General features: G+C 33.1%; 3 protein-coding genes across 6 annotated transcripts; 1 reads left to right on the top strand and 2 right to left on the bottom strand.

Annotated features, from left to right (window-relative positions):
• Positions 1-6,791: 6,791 nt before the first annotated feature.
• On the top strand, positions 6,792-9,514 carry LOC111311006 (O-methyltransferase family protein). The gene is made up of 4 exons (XM_022910386.2): positions 6,792-7,261; positions 7,512-7,848; positions 7,941-8,005; positions 8,967-9,514. Exons 1-4 carry the CDS (start codon positions 6,890-6,892, stop codon positions 9,264-9,266), a joined length of 1,074 nt encoding a protein of 357 aa, XP_022766121.2. The 5' UTR covers positions 6,792-6,889; the 3' UTR covers positions 9,267-9,514.
• Positions 9,515-9,646: 132 nt separating this feature from the next.
• Positions 9,647-12,452, bottom strand: LOC111311005 (putative pectinesterase 15). Its single transcript, XM_089760048.1, has 5 exons — positions 11,982-12,452; positions 11,659-11,830; positions 11,010-11,216; positions 10,265-10,515; positions 9,647-10,019 (listed from the first exon to the last, which is right to left on the bottom strand). The coding sequence occupies exons 1-5, from the start codon at positions 12,395-12,397 to the stop codon at positions 9,872-9,874; spliced, it is 1,194 nt and encodes a 397-aa protein (XP_089616174.1). The 5' UTR covers positions 12,398-12,452; the 3' UTR covers positions 9,647-9,871.
• A 1,153-nt stretch (positions 12,453-13,605) lies between these two features.
• On the bottom strand, positions 13,606-22,163 carry LOC111311793 (uncharacterized). 4 transcript variants are annotated; one of them, XM_022911488.2, is made up of 23 exons: positions 21,937-22,163; positions 20,825-21,838; positions 20,617-20,688; positions 20,310-20,514; positions 20,095-20,203; positions 19,504-19,575; positions 19,297-19,389; positions 19,075-19,164; positions 18,785-18,877; positions 18,522-18,614; positions 18,361-18,442; positions 18,223-18,282; positions 18,088-18,140; positions 17,831-17,997; positions 16,781-16,991; positions 16,560-16,617; positions 16,362-16,418; positions 15,999-16,244; positions 15,066-15,130; positions 14,889-14,945; positions 14,710-14,803; positions 14,206-14,346; positions 13,606-14,117 (listed from the first exon to the last, which is right to left on the bottom strand). In XM_022911488.2, exons 2-23 carry the CDS (start codon positions 21,800-21,802, stop codon positions 13,986-13,988), a joined length of 3,228 nt encoding a protein of 1,075 aa, XP_022767223.2. In that variant the 5' UTR covers positions 21,803-21,838; positions 21,937-22,163; the 3' UTR covers positions 13,606-13,985. The 4 variants fall into 4 exon arrangements, with proteins under 4 accessions (XP_022767223.2, XP_022767224.2, XP_022767225.2 ...); XM_022911489.2 differs by lacking the exon at positions 18,223-18,282; XM_022911490.2 differs by lacking the exon at positions 18,522-18,614.
• Between the last annotated feature and the right edge of the window lie 2,311 nt (positions 22,164-24,474).

The raw sequence follows: 24,474 nt of genomic DNA, 5'->3' as shown, positions 1-24,474 counted from the left end.
TATAATTTACCAAAATATTTAATATTAAAAATTAATCTTAAAATTGTCTTAATAGTTTGGTACCAACTTAGGATAATTCTCTCACTTGAGAAGTATTCATGGAGACTAATGTCTCACTCTGAATAATCTTCGTCATTAGGTTTATTAATATATTTTATTTAAAAAAGTTAATAAAATCTTTCAATAGTTTGGTAGGATTTACTTTGAGGTAGTTCTTCCAATAATTTGGTAAGATTTTACTGTAAAAAGATTTGAAAAGATTTTTAAGAATTTCATTAAGTCTCCTAATGGTTTGGTGGAACTTAATTCAAAAAGCAATCTTCCAATAGTTTAGAGGATAAAATTTATTTTTATTTTTATTTTTTTTGTTTTTTGCAAATTGATTTATGAAAATTTTTAATAGTTTGATGTATTTCATAAAATTTAAATCTATGAAATGTTCTCTAATAATTTAATAGGATTCATGAATTTATTTAAAAAAAACTTTTTTTTTAATAAAAAATAATAATGAATTATATATAAAAATATATGCATATAAAATAAATATATGTATTATTATACATGAAATAAGAATTAAACCACATACCAATCGGGTCACGGGTCGAGCTTACACATAGGTCAAGTTTTTATTTGACCAAAACGGTACCGTTTAAAAAAAAAAAAAAAAAAACAGCTTATCTTATTTTTCATTTCCATCTTCTTCTTTGCAAGTTCCCTGATTTCTCTATAAGTTCAAGAACCCTCAAGAAAACCAGTCGCAGAAATGGCAAGGCCTGAATATTGTTGCCCGTCACCAGCGATAGAAATCGAGACCACCACCAGCCGTCGCCAGTTTTGCCGCTTTGCACAGTCGGCGGCGCGTCATTCCTCCTTCCCTTTTTTTTGTATGCCCTTTATTTTCTCTTCTTTTTGGGTTTCAATTAATAGCCCAGAAACTTATTAAAGATTGTCGCCATTGTAGTTGACGCCACCGAAAAGCCTCCAAACTCCTTTCATTTTCTGCCAATGATATTTAACAAAAAAAAAAAAACTTTCTTTTTCTTTTGTTTGGATTGGATTCTGCCACCCTTTAAAGCAGACTAAACCCGAAACTCAAAATAAATTTGTGTTTATACTTTCTGCTATTTGTATGTCTATTGATTGTGGGTTAATTGTGGGTTATTTTTGCAAGTTGAATCTGTTACTAAATTGGTGAATGGGTTAGGTCTTGGGTATGAGTTTTTTTGGGTTTTGACTTTGGGTGAATTGATTGCTTGTGTTGAGGCTCCTTGCTGGGGATTTTTTATTTTTGAGGAGTATATGGGCAGAGGTAGTGTGACCGAATGGTGTGTAGAATTGCTTGAATGCTCCTTGTTTTTTTTTTTTTTAATTTTTTGCACAACTGAAGCTGCTGGGTGGGAAAATTAAGCTTGAATCCCAAAAAATTCTCCTTATGTTGAATTGCCCTTGATTGCCACCCCCTTTCTGCTTTCGGTTGGTTCTTTATTGTTGCAAATAAATTGAATGTGATTTTGATTTAATTATGAATTAATTTCAGTAATTGCATAAATCAAGCACCAAAATTTCCTACATCAATTAAGCACCAAAATTTCCTGCAACATTTTTTTCAAACTCCCCCCCCCCCCCTTTTTTTAAACACAAGTAAAATTAGACAAAAATAAACAAAACAAATTAAATCAAATTAAAATTTAAAATTTTTTTTATTGGGTTTAAAGTTTTTCATTTGAGCTTAATTTACAACCGAAAACCTATTTTTAATCTTGAAAATAATTTTCAGATAAATAAAGTGTCTACATAAATCATAATATTCAAACCAAACAATAAAGAAAATATCATGTATGCAATAAAGGAAAGTTGTCCGATGCAAGTATAGATGATAAATACTTATAAAAAGATATAAAAATATATAGTAAGCAAAGAAAAAAATGACATTTATAGACAAATATAAATAGTAAAAAAAAGATAAAATTCACACATATTAATAATGTATATGTGTGATGACGTTGAGTGGTTTATGGTTGATAACGACGAGAGAGATGAAGAAACCAAAATGTAAAGTAAATGAGCTTATGAGTTTAGGAAAATACACGTATTGCAGCTTTATATCATTTAATTATATTAGCCATTTTGAAACCAAAATGCAAAGTAAATGAGCTGATGGGTTTAGGGAAATACACGTATTGTAGTTTTTTATCATTTAACTGTATTAGCTGTTTTGTTTTCCAAGGTTCAAGAATAGGGAATGAATATTTTAAAATGATTAATTAAGGCATTTGTAAACATAAATGTCTTCATTGATTAATTTAAAAATTATTTTTAGGTTAATTAAGGTATTTGTGTATAAAAACACCTTAAATGATTGATTAAATAAAACGTTTTTGTACACAAATACCTTGATTAATCTACATTATATTTTTAAATTGATAATCAATTAAAGTATTTGTGTAACTAAACGCCTTAATTGATCCAATTTATAAATTATATACAAAAAGATCAATTAATTGATCCAATTTATAAATTATATATGAATGATTAATTAAGGCATTTGTGTAATCAAATGCTTTAATTGATCTTATTATAAATTTATAAAGAAATCAATTAACGCATTACACAAATGCCTTAATTGATCAAATTTATAATAACTTAATGCCTTAATTCATCCAATTTATAAATTATATATGAATGATCAATACTTATAAATTATATATGAAAGATCAATTAAGGTGTTTGGTTACACGCCTTAATTGATCTTATTATAAATTTATAATGAGATCAATTAAGGTGTTTCGCTACACAAACGCCTTAATTGATCAAATTTATAAATTATAAATTAAAAAAAAAATCAATTAAGGTGTTTGTGTAACCAAATGCGTCAACTGATCATTTTATAAATAAAAAAGTGATCAATTAAAGTATTTAACACTTTGAACGTCTTAAATAATCTTTTTTATAAATTAAAAATAATATCAATTAAGGCATTTGGTTACACCAATGCTTTAATTTATCTTGTTTTTAATTTATAAAAAGGATCAATTAAGGCATTCAAAGTGTCAAACGCCTTAATTGATCCTTTTTCTAACCCTTTTTTCCCATCAATTAAGGTGTTAATGTTTACTAATGCCTTAATTGATGATGTTTCATAAATAAAAATAACAATCAATTAAAAGATTTATTTTTTTAATATTAAAGGCATGATTTATCGTTTGTGTTTTTATTATTATTGTAATGTATCAGTCTAGAGAGTCGATCACTAGACGTATTTAAAAATAGTGAAAAAATATAAAGAGTCACCACAAATATTTTTTTAAGGTGTGATTGACCATTCAAAAATTTTATCTTTTAATAAAATAATAAAATGGGTTTAAAACTTTATTAAAAATACTGTTTTGGTATGGGAAAACAATATCAATTTGAGAGTCGGTTACGTGTAAGGAATGATTAACACCTTCACAACGCTCATAAATTAGTACCAATTAATCATGCGTTATTTTTTTGTGTTGGATAAAGTAGTTTCGATTTGAAATTTAATAATAATTATCTTTTATTATTTTTTAAAAAAAGAAAATAATTTTAGTAAAGTTCTTTATTTAGGAATATCAAAGAAATCTTTAAGTTAAAAAATTACTTCCAAATTCTTCAACATTTGGCAGAATTTAAAATAACTTTTTTCGCTTAAGATTTATCACAACATTACTTCTAAAATAATAAAATAACACATTTTGTAAATATTAATAATTGATGACTCTCCAACATCTAGGCAGAGTATCATCAATCGTATTTTTAAAAATATTATTTTTAATTTTATTTGTTCAAAACTAAAAAAAAAAAATTAAGAAAACTTTTTGTGCAATAAAAAATGAAAAACAATATAATTAACATTAAATATCAACAAACATATATATATATATATGCATTATAAATAAGTACATTAATTTAGAAAAATGAAACGTATGTAAATAATGATCAAATTTGAAATTAGAAATTGTTTTCAAATATAAAAAGATCATTTGGACTCTCTAATATTTAGACAGAATTTGAGTGCGACTTTTTATATTTAAAAATCTCATTCAATTATTTTTATTATTTTATATTTTATATTTATTGTTTTAATAAAATGAATTTATTTTGAGTTTGTAGAAATGTATGAAAATTCTTAATGAAATAAACTTTTCTAAATATCCTAACAAATAAGCAGCATTTGAGAACATATTACTTCATAAAAGATTTTCATGCAAATATTCATAAAATTTTCTAAATACCTCAATATCTAAGCGGTATTCGAAATTTAATTAATTTACTTACATTATATTTATGATTAGATAAATATAATTACACTAAATCAAATTAAAATTTTAGTAATTTAATATATTTTGTCAAAAATAAATTTATTATCAACAACTCAAAATAATTAAATATAGCCTCATTCAAAACTATGTATTCAAAATCAATAAATAAATAAGTAAAAACCTAAATAATTTAAAATGAATTTACCACAATTTAGGTTCCAAACTTAATTCAATGGAAGAGTTCAAAGCAAGTGGACTAAGGTTGGGGCTTTGTTTGTAGCCCGATTTAGTAGTGGGTCCAATGGGTGTAGTTGGTGTTGAACCAGTGGCACGGGTCGGTTTGACTTGTTTGACTATTTTTCTCTCTTTTGTTTTTAGCTTCTAAAAGCTTCAATTTTTTTGTAACATCATTTCATCACCTATTTTTAACGAAAAAAACCCTCTCTTCTTTAAAAAAAAAAAAAAAAAACATATGCTCTCCCAGCCCCAGTTTCTGGCGAAGCCTCGTCACGACCGTCGCCGCTTTATTGCCAGCGCCGCCACTAGTCGATGGTCTTTTGGGTTTTAAATTTCGATCGTAGGTTTTTTTTGGTATCCTCGTCATAGATCTGAGCCTTGTTTTCCCCAAATCAGCTTCTAAATTCCCAAATCTACAATGGAAGTCTAAAACTTAAAATCGCCAAAAGTCTCAATCCCATTGTCCGATCCTATCAAATTTTTTATATGTTGTTCACCCCTATTCTATCTTCGTTTCCACCATCACCGATTATAAAGAAGCCATTGTCGTTCAACTCTTTTTTTTTGTTTTTGATTTTTTTTTAGATAAAGGGGGTGTCTGGTCCGGGGCTTTTTAGGTGCGAGTGTGCAAGTAGGTGATGGGTCGGAGGGTGCCGATGTGGAAAACCAAAAGGGGCTTGGGCAAGGGTTGTGCTTGGTAACATGGGTGTTGTGTAGAGGTACGGTTGGGGTTGAGCTGAGGGCGTGCTCATGGGTGAAGGGTACGGGCGCCTAGACCTGGGGCATGCACTAGGTGGTTTGGGATACGGGTTTGGTTGGGGCTAGGGCTCTTCGGGGTTTAGTGTTGGATTTTGGTTAAATGAGGTATAGAAGGCTTAGGCATTTATGGAAGAGAGAGGTTCCTGTGGTGGTTGAGGTTTGAAACAGGGATGATGTGGGTGCTTGATGTACGGCTCTAGTTGATGAAAGTGCTCCCTCGGATATTGGTGCTTGGGTGTTTAGATGAAGGTCCCCTTCTCGGGTCTTGAAAATGTTAGGCTTTATCAAAAAAAAATTTTGTTTCGTCTCCGAGCTATTTTTGTAGGGCTTTGATTTGGCAGGGCAATACAAGGTAGTGAAGTAGGGTGTTAGGGCTGGCTTGTTGTGTGCAGTGGCCAGACAGAATTGGTAGTGGTCGTCGGTCACCTCCTTATATTTTTTTTGTTTTTTTCTCTTTTCATAATTTATTTATTTATTTTGTAAATTACCTTTTGTAATTAATTTTTATCTTATATATTTTTTGATTAATTGAAGTAATAATAATTTGATTAATTAATTATTTTTTCATATATATTTTGTAATTTTTCAAGTAAAAATAATTAATTTAGAACAAATTTGAATAAATTTAATCTGATTTAATACTTAAATTGATTCAAATGAAAAACATGCAAAATGAAAAACATGCAAATCGAGCTTAAAAAATCAAATAAATTTGAATTAATTTAGATAAAATTGAATGTTTATAATTATTAATAAAATAAAATAAAAAATTATCATTATATATGTTAAAAAAATTATAAAAATTATATAATAATTAATATATATGAATTTTTTTAATTAAATAAGTGAATTTAAATACGAATTGAATATAAAAATATCTTAAAAATTAAAAAAAATATTAAATATTATATTTTTTTAAGAATTACGTTTTTTTTAAATCTAAAATTTTACGAATCAAATACTCATTTAAAAATTTTTGAATTTGTAAATCTAAGTTAAAAGTTGAAGGGATAAGAAGAAAAAAAAAAGTAATTAAATAATTTTATTCTAAAATGTTTTTGAAAAAAAAAGTATGAATAGAAAAAAAAATGTATTTAAAGGGAAAACTTAAATAAAATTTTTTAAGTGAAGTTGTGAAATTTTTTACTAAAAATGATTAAATAAAAATAAAAATAAAAATCGATATATTAAAAGATATTATTATATATAGATATCTAATATGTAAAATTAAAAAAATTTAATAAATTGATATATTTTTTAGATAGATATTTTTATTAAAAATATAAATAAAATTTTTATTATTAAATAAATATAAATCAAATTTATATTAAAAATAATTTTTTAATATTAATTTTTATATTAAAATTTATCAATTTATTAATTTAAATATTTTATTAAATCATTTAAAAAATTTCACAAACTTTACCTACAGTTTCGTTAAATTCACACTTACGCACTCATTGACGGAAGTTCTATGAAAATGAGGCCACTGTAATTACACAAGTACCCTCCACAACCAAAAAATCTGAAATCTGCCACTCTTGCAACAATCCATCAAAACCTCAATTCAGAACTCATCAAAGCTCTAGCAGAAGTACCAAGGCCGTATGGAGGACGAGACAGCAGAGAGCAGGAAGAAAGCAAGACTAGCCATTATGGAACTGGCTAACATGATAAGCGTGCCCATGTCTCTCCATGCCATCGTCCGTCTCAACGTACCTGATGCCATCTGGCAACGCGGAGCCAACACCCCTCTCTCCGCCCTCCAGATTCTCTCTCGGGTCCTCCCTCCTGGCGGCGGAGATCCCGAGAACCTCCAGCGTATCCTCCGTATGCTCACCAGCTACGGTGTTTTCACTGAACACCTTGACTGTACTGACTCCCCTGAAAGAAAATACTCCCTCACTGACATCGGAAAAACACTCGTAACCGACGCTGAGGGTCTATCATATGCACCATACGTGCTTCAGCACCACCAGGTTAGTCAATCCCACTTTTCATTTTTAACTATTCTTTCCAGATTTTCTTAATTGAGTTTTTCTTAATCATTTAAGAAAGATTTCAGCATTGAAATCATCACATTAGTTTGATTTGCATTGCTTAATAAGTCAATAGGAATTGGCTGATTATAATCGACGGCCGTGTGATCTGTTAGTACTGAACTTTATTTCAAACTTCAAGTACAAAATAAAAGTGATTGACTGTTCTTAGTAATACTATGCAATTCAGGATGCTTTGATGAGAGCGTGGCCATTGGTGCACGAGGCAGTGTTGAATCCAACATCAGAGCCGTTCGTGATGGCAAATGGTGAGGCAGCTTACAGTTACTATGGAAAGAAGCCAGAAATGAATGGACTGATGCAAAAGGCTATGTCAGGTGTATCAGTGCCATTCATGAGCGCTATATTGAACAGCTATGATGGGTTTAAAGGGGTGAAGAGATTGGTGGACGTGGGAGGGAGTGCAGGGGATTGCCTGAGAATGATTTTACAGAAACATCCCCATATAAATGAAGGGATCAATTTTGACTTGCCTGAAGTGGTTGCCCAAGCACCAAACATTCCGGGTGAGATTTTTGTCTTCCTTTAGGGCTATTGTTTTTCTTGGTTGAATGATTCAACGTATTCTTGATTTTCTTGAGGAATTCCACTGTTTTAGGCGTGAGCCACGTTGGAGGTGACATGCTTAAATCCATTCCTGCTGGTGATGCAATCTTCATGAAAGTGAGTTTGGTGTTTTCTTAATAATTTACATACTGAATATTGAAAAGTATGTTCATGAACTGTTTTTTTAATTTGTCACTAGTATCCCAATCTAATCCTTTTCATTTTTTTTTTATATCAAAAGGGAATATTCATCAAATAAGACAAAATGTATTGATAAAGATGTTTACCCACTTTATAATCTCACTGACCTGTCTCATTGTTTTACTTTATTGCTAGTACAATTGGATATGAAATTTTCTAGTGCTAATGAAAAGAGGTAAGGAGAGTGAAATATAGTAAAAGATAATATTAAATTTGTAAATTTACAGTTGAATAATGTACTGCATGCTTTTGTTATTTCCTTGGTTTACACGTTGAATAATGTCCTACATGCTTCTGTTTAAAGAAACCCTTAAACAAGGAAAGACCCATCACCTACCGCACCATGGATTCCTTTTTCTCATAGGGTTATCTTATTATGGGGAGGAATTAAATGCTGCTATGCTTACAAAGATTCATTGATTAATTTACACAAATGAACCAAAGTATAGAAAAAGAAGTCTGAGAATTTCACATGTCCTGGTTTCCTTCTGCCTTTTCTTTTAAGTTTTGGTGTCAATATTAGTCTAGAACTCGCTAGATAATTATGAATTTAGTGGCTGCATAGGTTTTCTTTGTTTGATCGGAAAGCCAAGGAAGTAAAAGAAAGAACTGCATGCCCAAGTCATTGTTGTACCCCTCTGATACAAAATACAGCCAGGAAATATTTAATCAATCAAAGCTTCTTATTTTCCACACAGGATGTCCTTTCATTGCCAACTTCACTCTCTGTCCTGTCGTTTTGTTAATCAACTTAAATTATTGACTTGCCGCTGGCTTTGAAGCCCTGTTAATTGTTAGGTCTAAGCCCACAAAAATTTTGAAGAGACTTGATGAAAAGCTGATGGCATTCATTTGACATTTTGACTATGACTGGCAGTGGATCTTGACTACCTGGACGGATGATGAGTGCAAGCTGATAATGGAGAATTGTTACAAGGCACTTCCTGCAGGAGGCAAACTGATTGCATGTGAGCCAGTGTTGCCCAAGGAATCAGATGATAGTCATCGGACTCGGGCTCTCCTGCAAGGTGACATTTTTGTGATGACAATTTACAGGGCCAAGGGTAAGCATAGGACAGAAGAAGAATTCAAACAGCTTGGCCTCTCTGCTGGTTTCCCTCATTTTCGAGCATTCTATTTTGATCACTTCTACACTGTCTTGGAATTTCAAAAATAGAATGGAAAACTACCTGACTCAATAAAAGATACAGATAAAAATAAAAATAGGAACCTCATATGCTGATCTTTATTTGTTTGTCAATTGCTTTTCTAATTTCCCAACGTAAGAGTTGATTATATATGCTGTTTGTTGACAAGAGCATTGCTAGGACTGGACTGTACCTTTATGATATTGTTGTTTGCACCAAAGGGTGCTTTTGTTTCTATCAAATAAGACTTAATTTGGAGGTCTTTATTTGTTCCTCATATTCATGTGTTGCACATTGCACTTTCTTTTTTAAACCAAAGGGAGCTTAACTATTGATTTCCATCAATTTATCAATATTTTGGTTTTAAAACCCAAATTTGAAGGTTCAATCACGACTCTGCAAGAACTAATCACATTAACTTGCAAATAATGATTTCTCGGAAGGGTTTGATCGACATTATACAAAGAGTTACCCTTATGACAGGATTAATTAATCCTCTTTATTTCATCTACATTTAAAATTTCCCTCTGACACGAATTCATAGTCATAAATTCTACATAAACGAGTGGCGGGTATGAGTGTATATGTATCTACATATATTCTATCTTATCTATTTCTACCCTCATAACAAGGCCTAGTCTTGAAGCCATTCATCTCCATCAATGTATGAAGTGGTCATGTAGGCAGCTGCTTCATATTCCATTAGCTGCTTCCCATAAGAAACTCTAAATGAGTAGTTTGCTCCAGGCCCTAAGCACTCATATTCTCCAAAAAGTACTGTCCTGGAAATAAAAATTTTACATATTATGCTAAAATCGCAGAGAAATTATTATTAGTACTGTAAAATAATTTCCATATAAACATAAAACAATGTATATAAATACGATTCACCATGATGAAAATCAGTAAAAATTTTGAAAACATGAGAAGAAAACATACTTTATATGTAAAGTTAGAAGAAAAGTTTTGTAATATGTTTGAAACTGTATTATATAAATTAAGAGGATTGATGGATCAAACAACAGACTGGTCTCTAGAGGGGTCTCGCCAGTCATTCCATCCGGCTGGAGCCACAACATCAGACATGTACGTTCTGGAAAAGACGACAGTGGCATAAGCTCCCCAAGCTCTTCCAAGCCAAACGCTCCCAGTTCCTCGAATGATGCAATCCACGAATGAAAACCCTGTTTGCTCATTCACCGACTGCCTCGCTTGAGCTGTGATGGATCCGCTAACTCCAGTTGTCCCTTCTTTAGCAATTGAATGAATAACGCACCCCTGTCATAAATTAGTGTAAGTTTGTAACATTTGGGGGACAAAAAGTGTTGGTATTCAGGCAATGTGTCACTCACGGTTCAACACTGAAAGTGAAAGAAGCAGGTTAGCATGTGAACATATATGTGACTTGAGAGAAAAGCTACCTTTGTCACTCAAAAAATCGACCTTACTCTAACTTGACGAGACAATATCATGAGCCAATGTATAATCTCAACCAAAAATGGAACACCTAACTCAAGCCGGCTCAAATCCTTACATGAGCTACCTTAAAATTAAATGATACAGTTAATGGCCCCAACATATATTGGTCCAAATCTCTAAAAAATAACTAAACATTGTCGTGATTCACCAAAACCATCACTATGCCTAGAATATCAATTAAGATGCCTATGCATGCCCAGCAAGTATGCCTTTGCTTGTCCAAAATTCAATAAAAATAAACTGCAATGGTAAAATTCAGTATTTAGTGAGAAAATTCACCAAAGTTATTGTACCTTGTAGAGTGATCTAGCATTTCCAAATATGAAATCAATGGAACCTTGTATGAAACATCTTTCGAAATAATGCCTCCCACGATCATCAAGAAGCGTGTCTTGGGCTCCGTAAAATCCACAATTGTAAAATGCAGCTTGATCACCTGCTATTCTAAGTGCCACTGCTTGCTTTCCAGTTTCACCCGGAGATGGCTCTGCAGCTGTATTCTTTTCGAGAAATTGGAACCCAACCCAACAAATAGCCATATCAAATGAATAAGAAATCAATGCTAACCAATAACTAAATTTCAGTAAATATATAAACAACTTCAGGTTTTTACTAGGATATACATGAGCTACTTAGTTTTCGGTAATAGATTATTGGACTTAAGATTGAGAGTTTAACTTGGGTTTTGGGCTAATTGAACTGGTTTCTGGATTCTAGTTAATTATGCCATATTTTAATCTTGGTCTTTGACTTATCGAAATAAAATTTACGTTGGATTTTGGGCAAATTGGACAGATAAATGGAGCATAGTCACCTTTCAGCACCTGTAGATTGGAGTGAATATGACAACATACATGCACAGTGAGCTGAAGCTAAATTTGTAGGATGCAAAGTTACATGGCTACTTCTCAACCTAAAAGAGTAAGAGTGACGACTAATTACCTTAAAGCTAATGTTGTAAGCTGTAAAGTTAGGAGCAAAGATGGCAACTGAAGAGCTGTATACAGTCCCTCCAGTGGAATTCGCAGTGTCATTCCATTCTATTACTGTGTTGAGAAAACCCTCACCTTGAATTATCAAGTTGGATTTGCTTGCATGGACCACCACCTTCTCCCTGTCATTCATGCAGGGTTCCAATCAATTAGGTTCCATGCAGAAGATTTCATTGTGCAGGATGAGTAGTTTTAGATGTTTATGGTGCATGTACGAATTCAGAACAAAGAAATTAACGAGTTGCTGAACCTCGGAAACGCCTTAATAATGACCTGTATGTACCAGAATAAATAACGACCATGGTCTTGGAGGGGCTCAAGTCAGGAACATCATCTATCGCCTTCTGCACGCTGCTGAAATTGGCGCAACCCTTCAAGTCAACTGTTAATACAAGTGATACTTTGTACTGTGAAATGAGGTTAGACCTCCATTTGGTATGATCACATTTGTGCTTAGGCCGCCTTCGATGGTGGTGGTGGTGATGATGATGTCGTCTAGACACCATCCTTGTTAACAAAGATAGGAATTCACCACTTTGCCTGACGAGGGAAACTTGAAAACTACTATGCTGACTGCTTACGGTGATACTTGTTTTGGAGAAAGGAGGGACTGTATATAGAGCAATTAGAATGGAAAACAGTGCAATGAGAAAGGGAAAGAGCCAAAAGGAGTTTGTTCTGATACTCATGGTTAATGCTATGGGTTTAGTTAAGAGTATGATGTTATTTTAAGTTGAAAAGAGCAGAAGCAAGGTATGGCTTTATTATTCCCTTGGGATGGCTGAAGGGGTGAGTGATGATTGGCGTGGGAGGTAAGATACGTATAGGCCTTGTCAGTGTCATGTTTGTGCATCTATTGATAATTATGCCCTCTTCTTTAAAAGTAATGGTAAAGAGATGAAGAAAAGAAATGAAAGATGGTTACAGAGATAAAGAAAAGAAATGAAATATAATTGAAGGTTGGAAACTGCATACGCTAAGCCATGAGGGAAAGAGAGAGACAGAAGGAAAGATTATGGCAATGATGAAAGTAAACGAAGTGCAAGGTTTGCATGTTTATTGAGTATTAGATACTTCTTAACCAATGTAAGACATAAAAAAATACTTAAATTAATCACGAGTTCTTATTATAAAAATTATCTAAATTTAATATTATATAGATAATAACATTTAAATATGTGATCTGTTGATAAAATATTAAATTTTTAATTTTAATGATTAATATTCAAATTTAAATAATTTCAAATACAACAAAAAATTGGCACGGAATGTTGAGTAACAGATACTTCTTCACATTTATATTCAAGAGATGATGATGGAAATGCCAAAGATAATCATGACTACAAAGATTTTTTCGATTTGAGGCCATATATTTAGCATTTTAGCACAATCAGCCAAACGCCTATATTAAGCAACTTGTACGTGACTTTCTGCTAATGGTCTCTCGAGTCCAGAGCTTTATGATTAAACGCAGGAGTTTTCCGAGTACTCGACAAGTATGAACCAGAGAGAGATTCTTTTTCTACACATATAATAACCTAGCGTTGGAGACAAACTCACTTGCCTCTTTTATGCTAAGAACACAAGTGTTTGGTTTTGCTTCAGATTCGTGTGACCGCAGATGAGGCGTGACAATTCCTGGTCAAGGAATTTGTAGAAATCATTATTTCTTAAATCACAAAGGTGGAAGCCGTAAGCCAACCTACACTGACTCTGCTTTTAGGTAATTCTAAAATCAAATACACTGGTATGGGCTACCCATTTCTGATTTAAGTCGGTATCTCGCTTTCTGGTTTTCATTCAGACATTTATTCAGCAATTAAAAAAATAAAAAAAACACACACACGCACTCACACGCTAAGAAATTTGGACATTGTCCAATGTTCTTCCTCAATCCTTGTGGGAAAAAGACTGTTGTTGGTACGAGTTATTGATAAAAAAACTTCGAACTGCAATCCCACCGTAGTCCTAATCCACTTACAGAAAAATCCAAGCACTGAAATATAAACCCTAGTAATTTCAAATACCTACTCACTATTCTGCTAAATTCAAGTCCTGTGCCTGTATGTTTGGTAATAGTCGGATTAGAAATTTTAACAGCTTCACATTGGAGCTCATTCCAGTTCACAAATTGAGCTCACTTTTTTATCTTGACCTTAAAGTGACAGAGAATAAAACATTTATTTACCTCAATATCTACGTACATGCACAAATTAAATTAAAAAAAAAATACACACACACACATACACTTCCTTCCGCTCCAAAAATAGATCCCCCTTATTCCATTCCGTTACATAACTCTGTTGGCTCTGTACCATTAACATCTCGACAGGGAAGAACTTCTTTCTGTAGCATCAAAGTTCCTTTGAAAATCACCATCTGGCAGCAGGATTTTTTATATTCACTAAGCTGAAGGCAGAGGCAGATGTAAAGTTTCAGAAACATGGCAGCCAACTTGGATAACAGAATATAAGCACATTATGATGTATTGACAAACCTGGTCTGGAGTCAACTTCTTGAAACCGAATTTATCGGTCCAGATTGATTCTGCTTCTTCAGCTGCCGGAAGCACAATGTTTTTGACACTCAAGAATGCCAGCAGCTTCTCAATACAAGAGAACAGCAACTGGAAGTAGCCCTATAAGGTAATTTAGCTCCACTAAATCAAGACTGAAGAGAATGATATTGAAACAGGTAAAAGATAAAAGCAATCGTCAAAGTATATATATTATGCATTCAAAACTAATAATTTCCTAAAATCACAAGGAATTAAATGACAAGTGTAGGAAAAGCAACTCTAAGGGAGTCAGCAAGAAGGATATTCTTCAGATTGTATGGTGGGCAGGGCAACAATTAAGAACTTTAAAAAAAAAATCCAGTTTGCTACCATGGTGATAAAAATTACAAAGCCAGACAAGTGGAAACCCGACTAGAACATGTAAAAAAGGTAGGAACTGTAGGCAAAGGTCATAAAGACAAAACTTGGGACCATTAGCCTCACCTTCCCATGGTTAGCAATGCTTGTAGCAACTAAAGGAAGTTCTGCAATTTCTTGCCCAAAAACTCTAATTATTCCAGCTGATACAACGAACGAGCTGCAGCATTAGCAAAACAGAATATTGTCAACATTCTAATAGCAAAAGCATTTAAAGCTTTGAATGTTATGCAAATATGTCTTACTTGATTGTCAATACAGCACAGTACATTCCCCCATATTCTTGGCCCTTTAAATTCCTTCTGTGATAGAGACAGAGAGAAACAAGGAAGCAAGTTTGTCAAAAAATAAAAAAAGGACAACACACTCGTGTAAATATGCAACCAGCTATATCAAGCACCAAAAAAAGTTCTCATGCTTACCCATAAACCATGCATGGGATAAGGTCCCGCCCGGTTGTTGCATCAACTATAGGGTCGAAACATTCCTTTTGACAAAAAGAAGAAAGAAATCAGTAAAATTTCAGTGAAATAAGGCAAGCCATGGCCCCACATATCTTTTATGTTTTGACAAATAGAACATACCTATGACTTAAGTAGCATATCAAATCAGAATCCCACAATGGCAAAATTATCTTACACTAGAAAATCACAGTTTGAAATAAAACATGCAAATCATGGCTACATTTTACCAAGCAATGTTTCAAACTGGCAGGATACAATCCTGGTTGCAAAAACCTCATCGGAAATGTACATTTACCATCCCATGTCCCCCAAAAGCCATTAAAGCAGCCCCTATGCAGAGGCATCAAAGCAGCTATCAAGTGTCAATTTGTTTTTCAGCCAGAGAAAGAAAATGCATCCCTTTATCAATCCTTTCGGCTTAAATACTCTTAAAGATTAAATTTGTACAATCATTGTCTCTTTCCATATATTGTATTTAATGGGCAACAAGCTCCACCATCATAATAATGTCAAAACAAGGAAATATTAAGATGCCTCCAAATTTTAGTGATGATAGAACAGCAAAAATAAATAGCTAATGTTAAGGAGAAGGATACAAGGAAAGTAAGAGATAAATATGTATTAACCGTATAGACTCAGTATTTTGCCTTTCTCTACCCCTTTAGCAGAAGAATGAGGACAAGAAGCATAAAGGTTAGTTACAGAGTGCAATCGACATTTCCATGCAACAAATTCAACCCAGAAAGTGTACTTTGCAAATAAATACTTGAAAATAAACATATAATAATAGCAGTAATTACAGAAAAACATTGTCTGGCCACTTTGATCAATAGTGGCAACAACCATTGGTCATAAAATGAAACATATAAATACAACATGAACAAGACTTACATGGAAAATTCCAACTGCTTGAGAAAGCAACAATCTAGTTTCAGGAGATGCAAATTTGCCACTAAGAAGCCTCCATCTCACATCAATATTGATATCAGCATCCAAACCCTTTTCCACATACTTCTTCTTTATTACATCCAAAAGGGAGTCCGGAAGCTTTTCAGCTCCGTGAATGAGCAACTTCTGCAGTGTAGAATGGATCCTACTGCAATCTGAGCAGCAAAACCACTTCCCTCTTGGTATTTCCTGTTGTACAAGTGGCATCAGTATGTTCACCCAGTAACGGAATAATGTGTCCAATAGACAGGAACGGACAGTTTCATATCAAAGAATCAAAGGAACAATAATCATAATAATACATACCCTTAGATCAGCCATTTTATGAGTCCTCAAACAGCCAATATGAAATTCTTTCTCACACTGATCCAAAATTATTTAAAAAAAAAAAAAAAAAAAAAACAAAAGATGCGCAAATTAGTGGAAACAATTAAAAGGAAAAATGTTTAGCAGCCCTGAAGGCCAATGTACAAAACAGGATGAAATGAAAATTTAACATTATACCTGATCACACAGTATAATTGTCCGAGGACCAAATCCTGATTTGCTAAAATCACATGCCCTATATAAAATAAAATGAAAGAAACAACAATTTCAAGCCAAATCAAGAGGTAATGAAGACAGAACTAAAGAAATTTATGAAATTTCACAATGCAAACTGTATAAGAATAGTCTTCATGAACAATATAAGCTTCAATCAGTTCATCCTAGTGTGTACTCATCACCTGCATAATGCGCATCCACTAAGTTCTGCCTCAATGTTTTTCACAATACGTATGCATCTGCTGGTTATTTGTTCTATAGCATCAACTCCTAAAATCCTTCCAGCAGCTACTGCATTAGCATTACGCTCCATACACTTTTCTTTCATAAACATGTTCTGACAATATTTGCAGTACCAGCGACCACGGGGAATTGTTGGTAGAGATGCACATTCTGCATAGATCAATAAAGTTGCTACTCAATATAAATCAGGTAAAACAGAGCTGTAAAATTAATCTTCAGAGGCAACTACAATAGTCTTCGACAGGTCACAGAAAACTAAACCACAACTCTAAGCATAACCATCTTTGTTCAAGATTATGAAACAAAGGACCGGATTTCAATAAGTGGAAAAATGAAGGGGACACCAGAAAACAAGCTTTGAATTTCTTAAAAGTTTAAAATAAAAGGTCTAGTAAAGTAAATCTGCCATGCAAAATGCCAATAGAAACATCTAATAACATGCACAAGAGAGACTAAGAAAGAGTACATTTATGTTGATATGAAATGCCATTGACTGAGTCGGTCTCCCAACAACTCAGTCTCTGTTTACCATTTAAAAGAGTTTGTCTTTCATCCAACTCAAACTCCACTACTCCTGTTTATTTTCCTTTGTCCCTACCTTTTTTGAATAAAACATTCCATTCAAAAATCATGCTGTACATTTAAGAAACTGTATTCTCTCTCCTTTTTTTTTTTCTTTTCTCCTTATTATCTTCTCATTTAGTAAAATATATAAATTCTTTATCATCTACGTAGTGATGCCAGATGCATATCAGGCACAGGGATTAGAGACATCAGACCTCAGGTTGCCCAATTATCATTCTTAACAATACAAAAAGAATAGCTGCTCAGATCAATCTCTAAAACCCCAAAGACAAATAAATAAAGTCTTACAGCGTCCAAAAAATACCACAAAGTAAAGCTATGAAACCAAGAAAACAAGATCAAACCATCCATCCCTGCATTTCCTAATGAAAATGAAAAGGAATTCTTAATATTTACAATCAAACCTTTATGGAAGGCCCTTGGGCATCCATCACAAAGCAAAAGATCTCCACCATCTGCACAAATGATGCATACATCATCATTATCCTTGGCAGAATAACGACGACCTTTTGAGAGAGATATTGCCAATTCATGCAAAGACACCCCATTAGATGTGTAAATGTATGCATAGCTGCCAAAAACACAAATATAATCAAGATATACGTAACAAAGATAAAGTAACTTGGGAAGGAAGCTCTAAAGCTCTGATATGAAAACATACGGTTTTCGACGAGAAGCCCAACCAGCATGAGATTCAAACTGTGAGGGGCTAACCTGCATAATAAAAGGAAATAGCATAAACAGACACACAATGCAATTTCGAAAATTTGAAGCTCAAGCAATAAAAGCACAATACCTCACAATTGCAACAACGACAAATTATCCCAAAGCCCTTTTTGTAACCCTCAAGCAATCTCTGCCCATTAAAACTAATCACACTTTACACACCACTGAGATACAAAGGCATAAAATAAATTACTTTTATCTCAATTACCTGTCCACGGGCATAATATGCAACTTCAGTTCCATCAGGCAGTCCATCTTCTTCAAATACCAACTTATGCAATCGCTGATCTCTATAGGAAAAAAAAAATCAAAGAAGAAAAGGAGAAAGGAAAAGAAATTAGTCTACAAATATATTTAAAAGGTACCAACTTTGTTGTCATCTTCCATTGACTTCCAATGGGTGAATACATTGGCGATGAGGAATCTTTGAAGGTCTTTGACAACAAAACAGGTTTCAAAGGCCTGAGTTCCAACAAAAGCACAAAAGGGGAATAAGTATGAAGAAAATGCCAAAGACTATGAGAATAAGCTTCAATGAAAACAGGCCTTTGTGTCTCCAAACTTTGCAGCATAAGTCAGAAACATACCATCATAAGATGACAAAAAAAAAAGGATAAAAAAATGATACAAACTTCTTTTTTATTCTCCATTCGCCCTTATCTTGTGAGGAAATATGCACTGAAGCACTCTTCAAGGACTTCGCAAATAACCCTGGTTTTGTTAACCTGGAAATAACACAGATTTAAGTATGATGCACCAACTATAAGCCTATAAGAAAGGGAACACTATTTAAAGTTTAAACTACCACCTAGCACCACTATAGAGCTTCCAAATAGAACTATTTACTTCCCATGAATGGAAAGAAATTGGTTAAAGGCAGAATTATGCGACAGTAAATGACAACAGTAAGAAGGTCACGAACTTTCTGGTCTTCCATGGAGTTCTATTTTGTGAAGAAATAGATAATGAAGAATATGGTGGTGAATTTGATGTCAAATCAAGCTCTGTTGACCTGTGAAAAAAGGTCAAAAAATATCAATAATTCATCTCATTTTGAAACAAATATTTGAAGGCCTATTTATGAGCCAAAAAGGATGGCAAGAGATGGCACAGAAAAAGAAAATAAAAACAAAATGGTACTAACTTGCTTGCTTTCTTCCATTGACTTTTATTTTGTGGAGAGATACCCAATGATGCACTTCCAAAGGACTGCGACATCAAAACTGGTTCTTGTGATCTGAAATAACACAAAAATAGAACATATAAAACAAGAAATATAGATGTTAACACCAGATACTAACTGATACACATTAAGAAAAATTATATCAAGAATAAATTAAAATTTACGAACTTCCTCGTTATCTTCCATTGACTTGTGGACTGTGGAAAGATACCCATTGAAGCAGTTCCAAGGGAATGTGATCTGATATAGCACAATGCAACCATATAAAATAATGTGTCTAGACCTTAATACATGAAACAAACTGAAAACCATGAACAAACATCACTCTAGCATTTACTTACAACTTCAGTTATGTTAAATTTCACACTGTAAGTCAGTTTCATATCCACCCAGGGAAAAATGAATAAATTCCATTTCTATGAAGGAGTATGCATACTGAATAATTATCAGTCAAGTAAACTTAACATGCCCATTTTGCTATAATGTATCAATCAATTATAGCTGAATGGACAATCAAAAACTACATAAAATATCATACAAAGATTTGAATCTAACACCCTAAAAGGGATTACCGGTAATGAATTGTAATAAACGTTTGGTTACAAGGATGGGATAGTGCAAATTGTAAATAGTTTAGCATATCCAATAATAAAACTACAAAATTCAGACACATAACAATGCAATTATCAAACAAATAGAAAATTGAACTAATGAAGAACATTAAGATCCCTAACAAAGCAATGCTTAAAGAATGCATACCTAGCTCCAGCACTGGGTGCACTCATAGTGCTGCACTGAGATTTCTTTGACTCCACACATGAATTACAAAGCGGCCCTATTTGGCCAACATGTATTACTGGAAATGAACCTAGAAACAAATGAATGAAAAAAAGAATAAGATCCCAATACAATCAAAACCATTCTTGTTACTAGCCTCCGTCAATAATAATGAATTTAACAAAATAAAAGGTCACCTTTGCATCTTCTGCAAGTAAAAAATTTTTGCTCAGGTAAAGCACTAAGGATATTTTGAATTGTTGCTTCTAAGGTATGCAGAGGTCTTCTCCTGCATGCCCTCAACACCTCAAGGAGGCTCTTTCCATTTTCAAAGCAGATATATTGTGCTGCACGTTTGTATTGTTTACAAGCATGAATCTCGAATTGGGAAGGTGGAACAACCTAAAATAGGAAACAAAATGGCAGCAAAAAGTTCAATAACAGCAATTATCAATCATGGAATTCCACAGTACAACACTGCAACTTAGGAAAGAGATTGCTTACTCTGCGCCCCTTGCACAAGGAACACGAACACAAAATTCCTCCATCTGCAATGATGCCCCGAAGACCAGCTGTCTGAAATTAATATACAACTAATATTAAGCCTTAAGCTATGCAATACATTAAAATTTCAAAGTAATAGAAACAAAGAACAGAAACCATACATTCTTAAAAAAAAAAAAAAAGAGTAACAGGGGCAGCAAAGAATCACCTTACTACTTATTGTACCCATGTAAACCACTGGCACCCCATCGAGTAAACCAGTGTCAAAGAGCTCTTTAACTGTCATTGGGCACTTATTAAGGGCTATCTTTTTTGACATTTTCAACTCTAAATTCTTCCTTGGAGTCGTCAATCCACTTCCTTCAGCTGCTTCCTCTCCACTAAAATTTGATGCTAACACTTTTTCAACAGTCTGCTGTTTGCTCTCCAAACTTTCTACTGCTTCAACCTTTGGTCTCAAGATCGATTGTTTAGACTGCCTCAGGGCCTTCAAGAGTAAATCATCATTATTAGCATCACTACTGTCAACAATCTGCATCGAAGATCCTCTAAAACCTCCTTTCTGAACCAGACACATCTCCAGCTCATTCATTGACTCCTCTTTTGACATGACCATTGCCAAATTATAACTAGACACTTCATGAAACCTAGATTGAACAACAGGCCCACCATCTATTCTGATTTCCTCAACTACTAAGTTCCCTACAATGGCATTTTCTCCAATAATATGGCTCTCATCAATCGAAGCCTCTACAAGTAGACCCCCTTCAACAATATCTCGAACAACTAAGCTCTCATCAACCACATTTTCTACTATGATATTATCCCGTGATACATTTTCATTTCCCAGTCTACCTCGAATTACACCTTCAATCACATTATTGTTCACATCACTTGCTTCAATCAAAGTTTTATTCTTCTGATCCTCGTCAATTAAAGACTCTTTAACAGCATTTATCGGTGTATTAAATTCCTCGGGCTTTTTGTTTTCTAAATTTTCGGAAAGCTCATCACGGCAATTAATTCTTGACTTTTTAACTCGAGTGTAAACAATGTAACCATTCACTTGAGTACCTTTAACTCTTTTAAAGCTAGTACTAGAACTCGCCTGAGTTTGAGACTGAGTCACCGACTCCCGAGTTGGACCGAGTGAACTCTCCAACCCGAATTCCAACGCTCGCTTCATGTCTCACTCACTTCACTCTCAAAATCCACTAAAATTCTGCAAAAAAAAAAAAAAACATTTTTTTAAAAATCATTAATCAAATAAAAGAGAGTAAATTCGAAAAATTTAGCTGCTATAGAGTGATGGATTTTTACCGATTATGATCAGATAAAGGCCATGACAGATTTGATTTTGAGTAAGGAGAGTAAAAAAATATGGGGGAAATTAAAATGGAGGCTTTTGAGATCGGATTCGAGGAGATTTAGGGTTTTCGATTTAATCTTTTTGGATTTAAAGAGGAATCTGAAATTTGTGGGGCCTTTTTTTTGGGTTATCGTTGGGAGATGAAACCGACCAGCTCCATAGAGAGAGAGAGAGGGGTAGAGTGAGAATTAGAAGTGGAGGATTTTTAAGGGGACGGGGCAGTGACAAGATCCGTCAACACCAGAAAGTTGGAGATTTATATGAATTGACGATATTAGCCCATTTTAATTTCCTCGTTGCCTAAAGTAGCCCTTAATGATTCCAGAGTCCTGATGAGCGTGGTGCAGGCCTTTTACTTTGTGTTTGTTGTGGCCCGTTAGGCCCATTTTACCGGTTTTAGATTAGGCCTAGCAATCCAAAAAAAGTTATAATAATTTATACATGATTAGATGTGGAATTTGGTAAACACTTAGGTGACGATAATTTTGAATTAACGAAAATGATCAAATAACTTGATAATTTAATTTTCATATAAAATAATGAAAAAATTTGTATTATTGATGTAACGTGATATATAAAATTAACAAATATTAATATTATTGTTTATTTAATATGTGAATTAAAATTTTTTTAAAAAATTATAATTATTTTATATTATAAATTTTTATATTTTCAAATTAACATTAATTTTAATAATTTTTTTTTACTTTTTAATGTTTTATATAATATATAATACAATTTATTTATCTTTATTTTGCTATGATTTTAATAAATTAGCTTTATTTTTTAATTTGAATATTTTTACCTAATTTTATATTTTAAAAATTAGTTTTCTTTTCAATAAATATATTTGTTAATTTAATAATTGAATTCTATTTTATTATAAAGATAAAATTAGTAATATTTTATAAATTATTATTTTTAAATAATATTAAAATTATTAACTTATATAATTGTATAATATGAATATGCATAATTATTTCGATATCTTAAAATAAAATAATTTTCAATTTTTAATAATATCAAATATATTAATTTTTAATTTTTAAAAATTAATAATAATTAAAAAAATATTTTAAATCACAAATAATAAAATCGCTTTAATAATAATAATATTACCTCAATAATTGTTTAATTACGGTATAAAATTTGAAAATGATATCAAACTCTTCTTAAACAAAACGCGTAAGAGTAAAAGCAATTAAATTTATAGCATAATAATGTTATAGAAAGCCTTCACGTGTATGGTTTCTTCACTGTACAAATTTCCATTGACCCTAAAAGTTCATCAGTCATGATACAGAGCAAATTTATTCTGCAAAGACAACCCGGCATAAACTAGGTTGAAGCACACTGAAACTTTGGCCACTGGCCTACAAATACATAGGTAAGATACCAAAGTACCATACAGAAAAGCAGAAGATAACAAGAAAAAGGAAGTATAGCAAAATCTGACTCGCCCTGGGTAAAAGTTTCCTCGACCCTTCAAATCATACAAGGAAGTGGAGAGAGATGCCGCTCGAGGAAGACAAAATGCCAAAGTATCGAAGTTGCCCTATTAAGAGACAAATCGCCCTTAAGGAGCGTGATTCAGTTTCAAACAATCTCCATTAATTCCCACTTTCCTTGGAAAAGATTGGTGGGAAATGATAAAAAAGAACCATGAAAGAAAGAGCACCATCAGCAAGAAACAAGGCGCCTTGGCTACCCCTGCCTTGCGGGGTTTGAGCATTTGATGCCATTGGCAGGGGCGGCCAATGGTGCAGAATTAAGAGGGTTTATACTGAAGCTTTGTAAGGGTCATATAGGTTATAATTTTTTATTGATTAGTACATGTGTTGTCACTTCTTGGTAAAGGGAAAGCAAAAAGTGAAGTGGAAAGAGTGAACTGGACGTTGCTAGTTTCAGCATCTTCCAAGGGATATGCTATTGCCACCATCCCTAATTTGGGCCACATATGATGACAGCACTCTTTTCTTTCTTTCCTTCATTTCTTTTTTCAAGCCCCTAGGATTTTATATTGCGATGGCTACCGTTTCCTGTTTATCGCATCGGGATAGCCCCTTTCATCCTGTCGCGGATCACGTTTCACGAATGGGACTTGTCGACCACACACGTCCTGCCAGGTGCAACAAATTTTGGGCTGAGAGGTCTATACGCCGCTACTGAATATTAGTAGGAAAGTGAACTTAATTGAAGAGTTGACTCTTGATATAATTTTAAATCTCAAAATTTACCAACTATTCGAAATTTGCTAGCACGAGAATATGATTTTTCTAGGAAAGAAAAGCAGAAACAATCCAACTAAGGAATCTCTAACCCTGGAATCCAGTTTTGAATTTTGATAAAGAAAAATAAAGGATTTGATTGAAACTTCTCATCGTTAAAGATCCGATTTCTAGCACGTGTCATCATATTATACCATGTTCACAAAGCATTCTGTAGTTTGATTCGCACAAAATAAAAACCTCACAAAAGGGCATGTCATA

Source organism: Durio zibethinus, chromosome 1, assembly GCF_047325235.1.
Source record: "Durio zibethinus cultivar Kanyao isolate XHJ-2024 chromosome 1, ASM4732523v1, whole genome shotgun sequence".
In the NCBI taxonomy this organism is placed as follows: Eukaryota; Viridiplantae; Streptophyta; class Magnoliopsida; order Malvales; family Malvaceae; genus Durio; species Durio zibethinus.
The sequence above is the reverse complement of the archived record's forward strand: the minus strand, read 5'-3'. Positions and strand labels throughout refer to the sequence as shown.

Bases quoted from the DNA above. Each gene is read 5' to 3' on its own strand.
- LOC111311793 (XM_022911488.2), bottom strand. From the start codon at position 21,802: ATGAAGCGAGCGTTGGAATTCGGGTTGGAGAGTTCACTCGGTCCAACT. The intron at 16,245-16,361 runs GTATGTATTATT...CTTGTACAACAG, and splicing joins ATAAAATGGCTGATCTAAGG to GAAATACCAAGAGGGAAGTG. The intron at 15,131-15,998 runs GTAAGTCTTGTT...TTTTGTCAAAAG, and splicing joins AAGCAGTTGGAATTTTCCAT to GAATGTTTCGACCCTATAGT.
- LOC111311006 (XM_022910386.2), top strand. From the start codon at position 6,890: ATGGAGGACGAGACAGCAGAGAGCAGGAAGAAAGCAAGACTAGCCATT. The intron at 7,262-7,511 runs GTTAGTCAATCC...TATGCAATTCAG, and splicing joins ACGTGCTTCAGCACCACCAG to GATGCTTTGATGAGAGCGTG. The intron at 8,006-8,966 runs GTGAGTTTGGTG...TATGACTGGCAG, and splicing joins GTGATGCAATCTTCATGAAA to TGGATCTTGACTACCTGGAC.
- LOC111311005 (XM_089760048.1), bottom strand. From the start codon at position 12,397: ATGAGTATCAGAACAAACTCCTTTTGGCTCTTTCCCTTTCTCATTGCA. The intron at 11,831-11,981 runs GTCATTATTAAG...CATGAATGACAG, and splicing joins ATTTATTCTGGTACATACAG to GGAGAAGGTGGTGGTCCATG. The intron at 10,516-11,009 runs GTACAATAACTT...AATTTATGACAG, and splicing joins ATGCTAGATCACTCTACAAG to GGGTGCGTTATTCATTCAAT.